Source organism: Silene latifolia, chromosome 10 (genome assembly GCF_048544455.1).
Source record: "Silene latifolia isolate original U9 population chromosome 10, ASM4854445v1, whole genome shotgun sequence".
Classification (NCBI taxonomy): Eukaryota; Viridiplantae; Streptophyta; class Magnoliopsida; order Caryophyllales; family Caryophyllaceae; genus Silene; species Silene latifolia.
In genome coordinates, this window is record NC_133535.1 from 155,074,975 (window position 1) to 155,082,658 (window position 7,684).

General features: G+C 36.0%; 1 protein-coding gene across 1 annotated transcript; it reads left to right on the plus strand.

The window, feature by feature from the left end:
* The first annotated feature begins 4,188 nt into the window (after positions 1–4,188).
* LOC141609400 (uncharacterized) lies at positions 4,189–7,129 on the plus strand. Its single transcript, XM_074428463.1, has 3 exons — positions 4,189–4,291; positions 5,843–6,568; positions 6,677–7,129. Exons 2-3 carry the CDS (start codon positions 5,863–5,865, stop codon positions 6,745–6,747), a joined length of 777 nt encoding a protein of 258 aa, XP_074284564.1. The 5' UTR covers positions 4,189–4,291; positions 5,843–5,862; the 3' UTR covers positions 6,748–7,129.
* Positions 7,130–7,684: the final 555 nt, after the last annotated feature.

The following is a 7,684-nucleotide window of genomic DNA, read 5'->3' on the forward strand; positions in this document are numbered from 1 at the left end:
TCAATCAATGTTTGAGTCGGGTCTGGGTCGGGTCAGGTGAATTCAGATTTCGGATCATACTCGGGTCATGCAAGTTTGGGTGACTTTTAGGTCTCGGATTGAGTCATTCGGGTCGGATAAGCTTTGCCAAGTCTAGTTGAGACTAGCCAATCCAAGTAAATTGAACTCATTTAACCAATCTGAAAACAAATCGACTAACCCGTTTACCCAGTCTAGTTGCAGTTAATGTATTATACAACTTATTTAATATAGTTGAGCTTTATTATAAAATTGTCGAGTTCTATTAACAAAATTATAAAGGATGCGCAACTGCCCAAAGATATGCCGCTGCTATCTCACGACCAAAGACCTTATCAAAATATTTATCTGGTGCAGGAATATGATCTAGGATGTACTGTTTTGATAATCGAATGGGCTCGGCAAATGGGTTCAATATGTTATACATGGCCTCCAATTGGTCACACATTGTGTAAAGCCAACATAACATCGTTTCTTGTTTTTTATGAGGGTAATTAAACCCCATTAAACTCCCAATTAACAAACTTCAACCTTGGAATATTTAGAAAATCACCTGCAAAACCAATATTGAAATGCTTAGATCTTACATGATAAGATTATTGAATTTCCATGACAGAAAACTTAAAAATAATGTCAACTAACCTACACAAATGGGAGAGGTTGTGGAAAACCATGGACTTATCCATTCAAGGAGACCAGCGGTTTCCATGACTTGTGTACCACAATATAACTCGGATTTCCCTGTCAATAATTTGTAGTTAGCATGTACAAATTGAAAAATGAAACTGTGTGATATATAGCATGTCAGTTAAAGTAAATACCTTGCAAAATGATAAAGCTTTGCCTTTTCTGACTGGCAATGGATCTGCTAGAGACAACATTTGGACACTTGCACAAACAAATATTAGTATTTGTTTTTTATTTGTTAAGAAAAATTAAACTTAAAATTAAAGCCAATATATCTCATATTAAACACAAATATAATTCTCACCATAATCTTTCAAAATAATGCTAACCATTCAATCAAAGTTGAATTATTGTTCACAAATAAAAATATAAAAAAAATCTATTTTGAATTTTTTTTAGGTTGAATTAATTACATAGCTAAACAAAATTGAAGACGATAACAATAATAACAATAATCGTGAGAAAACACTAATAAACGTAACAATATTCGTGGCAAAATATTAATAATCCACGGCAAACGTTTAGTAAATTGTAGAAAATATATATTGATAATATATTGACGATATATTATGATAGTATAGGTATAGATTGATAAAAAAAATAATTAATAGTCGAGAGAAGAAATGAACAAATATCTGATTGATTGATTTAGCAATAAGTAGTAATCTGAATAATTAATTAAATTAATAAACAGTATGTAGAAGAACAAAAATAGTCGAACGAAGAAAAGTAGCAAATACCCAGAATATATATTTGACTGAATTAGCAATAAGTATTGGTAGGAATAAAATTAATTAATTAATTAATTAAAATAATAATGAAGAGAAAGAAGAACAAACATAGTCGAAAGAAAAGGAGCTACCTGGAGAGATGAGAGACGAACAACCCAAAACTTTTTTTTTCCCGCCTCACCGATTTCTTTTAATGGAATTGAAAATCGGGGAAGTGACAAATAAGCCTTATACGTTTGACACTATGTGCAAATTAGCCCCACAACTTTCGAATGGTGCAAATTAACCCCATAAGTTATACATAATGAGCAATTAAGCCCAACTATAATTTTCCGGCCATTTTCTCACCGGAAAAAACTGACATGGCACCGGAAAGATGACTAGGATGAGTTAGATAATTAAAAAAAAAAAAAAATCAGCTAAAATTAATGTCGTAAAAAATGTCAAATGCTACAAGTTTTCCCCTCATATTATTACTTATCGTTGCTACTCTTATTTTTCTCTTCTAATTTCTGGGCTGACAGTTGAGTTAGAAGCAAATTTCTTAAAACTTCAATCACAACAAGATCAACCTCGAACACTTAGATAATCGTCGAAATCAAAATTAACACTTTGGAATGCCAATAAAAAATCATGATAGTTGTGTTGGGAAGAACATATCTGAATTTTTGATGATTGCCATATCATTATTTACTTTCAATTGTCCAATTGAACTTGAAGCTAAGTTTCAATTTTCCTACAATTTCATTTTCAATTTTTGGTGGTACTTGAATAAAATTGAGGTTGGTGGACTGGTCTGAATGATATGTGGAAATAAGGCTTAGACAAAACAAAAAATTTGAGGTAAAAAATGGGGAAAATGGATGATTTGAAGAAGGAGCTCAAAGTGTGAGAAAAGAGAGATTAAGAGTGACGACTGACGAGGTGAGTTGCAGGAAGTAGGTGGGTTTTTCTTATTTATTATTTTTTTTTTTAATTATCTAACTCAATCCTAGTCATCTTTCGGGTGTCGTGTTAATTTTTTTCCGGTGAGAAAATGGCCTGAAAATCTATAGTTGGGCTTAATTGCACATTATGTATAACTTATGGGGTTAATTTGCACCGGTTAAAAGTCGTGGGGCTAATTTGCACGTAGTTTCAAACGTATGGGGTTAATTTGCCACTTCCCCGGAATTCAAATTGATGGAAAGTTTATCGGTATATATAAACCACTAGGGTAGATTCGATAGTAGAGAATAAAGATGACTGTGGGGATGCGGGATTTTGGGTTGGAACACTTCAAAACGGTCTATGGCTTATTACAACAATCTTTCCAATTTCTAATGAAAACTACATCGAATAGTATGTGACAACTCAAATAGATACTAATGCGCATGACTCTGCTCGTTCAGCTCGTCACTAAGTACAAATCAATGCTCAAACTGCTCCACATATGACCGGAAATATCATATGGTTCATCACATACTCCAATTAAAGAAGGTGACAGTTTACACATAACCAACACACGTCAGTTTACACATAACCAACACACCCAGGGTACCAAACAACCCGGTAACAGCATCGCAACACCGCCACCAAACAGCCAGACCGCAGTCCGTAAAACAGGTACTCGGACACACTCGTAGTACCGAGCGCTAATCGGACCCCTACCAGGCGTTGCGACACCGCACGAGTCCCTTCATCATACTCAAGCCATTAACGTGCACGTCCCTCTTAGAGTAGCAAACTCCAAGAGGCTACATATCTAAGCGTAAGATGCCACCCCACTTACATCCTAACAATGAGGATCCCCTGTCCCATTTCGTGTCTCAGTGTATGTGTCACACTACTTACATCCTAACACATCAGCAAGTTTATATATTTGTTGCAATATTTTATTTTGTCACAAGTGATTTGTCAAAAGCTAAGTGGAGTGGCACACACAATGAAACACAAAAGTGGAATAAATGATTCTCACTGAAGAGAAAAGAGGTAAATCTTGACTTACAAGGAGTAGATCGGGAAGAAGGTAAAGGGAATGGTGTATCATCTTCAGACTTAAGCTTAGAATTCATGGTGTAGGGTTTAGGGGAGAGAGAGAGTCTGTTTGGAGGCTTTAGAGATAAGGAAGGAAATGATTTTAGGGTTGGCGGATTTAAGATCCCGACTTAGTTTATAACGACTCTGACGCGCTGCAGTCGGTGGTAAACGGGTCAGTCGGGTCGGGAATGGGATGGGTCAATTTCGCCCGGGCTGGGTCGGGTTATTTTGGCTTCCGGGTCAATTGGTGACTTGTTGCCGGTCATTTCGGGAATGGTTCATTTTGGGTCGGATCGTTTTTGGGTTAATGGCTAAATCACTTTAGTTAGTACCAATTTGATTAAGAAATGAACTATTTGCAAATTTAACTATTTATGAGGAATAATGATTGGGTTATTTTGGGTCACTTTAAGTCATTTCGAATCTCGTCAATTATGGGTCGGCTCTTTTCGGGTAGGGTCATCTCGAGTCGGGTCAACATTGGGTCAATCAAAGTTAGAGTCGGGTCTAGGCCGGGTCGGGTGAATTCGGGTTTCGGATCATACTCGGGTCATGCAAGTTTGGGTCACTTTCAGGTCTCGGATTGAGTCATTCGGGTCGGATAAGCTTTGTCAAGTCTAGCTGAGACTAGCCAATCCAAGTAAATTGAACTCATTTAACCAATCTGGAAACGAATCGACTAACCCGTTTACTCAGTCTAGTTGCTTCCCCTCCTTTTCCTTCCCCCTAATTTTTTTTTTTTTTCTGAGGGAATTCCTTCCCCCCAAATTCAATCTTCCAAACAATCGTATTCAAAGTTCTGCAACTTTTGTTATATCAATTTTCATTCTCTCCAGGTATTTGCTCTTTTCTTCGTTTATTTTCGTTCTTCTTCGCCTTCTTGATTAGTTTAGTTAGGGAATTGCTACCAACTTTCTCTTTTCTACCTTCTCCGACTTCCATATCAATGTTCTATAGCAAAACTTAATATATTTAATCGTTTTATTTGATCCCTTCTTCTCTCGAGTATTTTGCTCTTCTCCGTCTTCTCTATCGATATAATTAAGGATTAATTGATGGGAATACTCTAAACTATGGGGGTTCTGCTCAAAATACTATAAACCATGTTTTAACTATCAATAAACCCAACTATTATACACATTCCCTTATATTATAATAGATTGACCGATGACCTGATAAGCAGGTAATCTTTATTTGTTTCTAAACTTCTTTTGACCTTTTTTTTTTTAACCGATCATTTCCTCTCTATTCTGTAAATTTTTTTACCTTTCCTCTCACCTTTTCACCTAAGCTCCATTAATGCTTCAAGCTTTTCCAATACGCCATTGACGAACCTCGCCCTTATTTATCACTTCTTATATTCATCTTCTATTACTCGCTAACAATCTGGTGGTTGATCCTATTTATTTTCGCACAATGACACATTTACAGGAAAAATTTAATCATTAATTCGTGACGGAATTTTATTATTTTGCTTCCATCAATTTTCTTCCTCTCTCAAAAATCACTCTTCTCGAGTAAACTAATTCCTCCTTCCAATGAACTCATCATAGAATTTAATCACTTGAATAAATCTTGGCATCCATGACAGCAAGTTCATCTTGCATCATTTCACGTAAAATTGTTTAAAGTAGTTCTTGCCTTATATCTGATTCTTTCATATGGAGTTTGATATTTAATTAAAAAGGTAAGAAACCACTAAAAATGGGGACTTATTTTCAGTACCTAAAACCCATAAAACTGCAAAATCAGTATAATTTCATATATTCATCAAATTCGTATACCGTATTTGCGTAGCTGTCACCTACATTCTCTATAGAAAATAGTCCACGGATGCTATTTGAAAGTTTGAAGATATCCATAGCCTTAGAAATGCTACCCAGTATGTGAGCTCTAGATCTTGCAGCTGACTCTCCGCTCTTAATTATCCTTCTCCGCCCTCTCTCGGCTCTTAATCAACCTCACCCTTATAGAGGTATAATTTACAGGGGAAGTAACAAAGGGAGGAAGAAAGTACCATTGAAATGGAGGAGAGAGAGGATGTGAAAAGGAAAAAAATTTACAGGGATTAGAAAAGAGAGACGGAAGAAGATGAAGCATGTTAAAAGGGGATAGAAGTGGGCCCAAGCTAAATTAACCTACTACAACAGGTTACAAAGACACCAATTCTATTCAAAGGGAAGGTGTATAATAGTTCGGTTTATTGGTAGTTAAAACATGGTTCAAAGTAATTTAAGCAGCACCCTCATAGTTTAGAGTATTCTCATCAATTAATCCTATAATTAATTATTCGTACTAATACTAATGGCTAAACCGATCAGATATAAGTAGGGTTTTTGAATTTTGAAGTTTTATTTAATCTAAACATTAATTGATTGCGTAATTAGGTATTTGAAATTAGGAAGACATGACGATCAATTCATACGATGATGATGATGATGACAACGACGACGTTTCTTCTACGAGTTCTACTGATAGTTTAGAGTATCGATTGAGGTTTCTCGCGCGTAAAATGAGAATCTCGGGTGAGGAGGAAACAAAGGAAATGATAGAAGCCAAAAGAAAATTAGCAGAGGAAGAATCCGATAGAAAAATAAATGAATGGTTAGAAAACACCAATCATTTCCGAGGATTACTCGACACAAGTAATGCCTCTCTTTTGAAATTAGATGGCCACAAACTTAAGCTAAGCAAGCCAATGTTTTTTGACCGCCTCGCATCCGTGTTGTGGTTGTGTAGAAATGAATGGATTCTCTCTTATTTTACTCATCCTGGTGGAGATACCTGTGATGATGGGCTGTCAGCAATTGAGAATAGTCCCACATTAAGCGAGAAAAACAAGAAGCGTTACTCGTCTAAATCCCGCTTAGCCATCAAACAGTACAACAAGATTATCAACGACAAACAATCCAAGCTTGAGTTTTACTCTTTTGTTATGGCGGCTTTCACATGTGGTTGTCAGTCATATATCACCTTTACCGCCGCTTGTCAGAATGGTCAATTGGGTACTTACCAAGCTCTACTCGTTGATGGTTGGTATGGTGATCCCGTCTATCTTGTTTTACTTAGGCATCTTGAGGCTGATAAAATCATTGCCATTATGTCTCTCTCCGGTAACTACTTTCTTTCTCTCTATATAATATCAGCGAGTCTTTTGTAAAACGATTTTATGATAAAACATGCCCACTCATGTACTTTACTCATCACTCAACTTCTTATAGGGACCGAAGAAGAATGGGAGAAATTGTATGGCAAAAAGTGGAAACTTTTGGGTAGGTATGTTGGACTCTAAAGAAGAATTGGAGAAATTGTATGGGCAAAATTGGAAACTATTTGGTTGGTGTCCTGGACTCTTCCGGTGTAATCTGAAGTCGGACAGGATGCTTGAAGCCTGAAGGATGCCTGGGCCTGTAACTGTAGTCTGCATAAATTCCACTTTCAAGGCCTTCCAAGTTTGATCCTGAACTAAAGAGATTTGTATCGAGGAAACTATTGAACCTATGTTGCGAGCACATAGCTTGAACTCTTGCGCAAGTTAATTAGAATAAACGAGGGTCGGAATGTTAGTCAGGCGAAGTAAAAAAGTCCTGAAAACCAACTTACATAAGATGAGTCCATGAGTTTGATTGTGTAATTTGTTTTAACTTTTAAGTGAGGGGTAATTTGTTCAACTTTAGAAATTAGTTAGCATAACTAACTTTCCCTTCAAAAATTAACAAGCAAAAGTAGATTTTGCGCAAAATTGGAACTTAATTGGTATCATGTGTACAATCTTAAAATTATGGATACCACGTGAAAAATATTAAATCACAAGGGTTCCATTAAAAAGTATGTTCATCAGTCAAAATGGATAAGGGAATACAAAGTCAAGTTAAAAAGCAGCATTCAACTTATGCTGCAATCATTTGCAGCTTCAACAGAAAAAACTGTTCCGATAGGTCGGAACATAATATGAAAAACGGTTATTTTGGCATGATGTTTGTTTCGATTAGTTATTCAGCCATTTAATATCAGCATAATTAGAGATGTGTCATCCTACAAAATAGTACTCCCTCTGATGCTAATGAAATGATGTTTATTTAGTTATTCAGCCATTTAAGCAGGAAGCGTGAAGATGCTATGAAAACATAGTCGTTTAAGATGGAAATTCAGCAGTTGCCTACGAAAGTATATGGCACATTGTAAAACACAATGAAGCAAGTAAATAAAGGATATAAGTTCCACAAAAC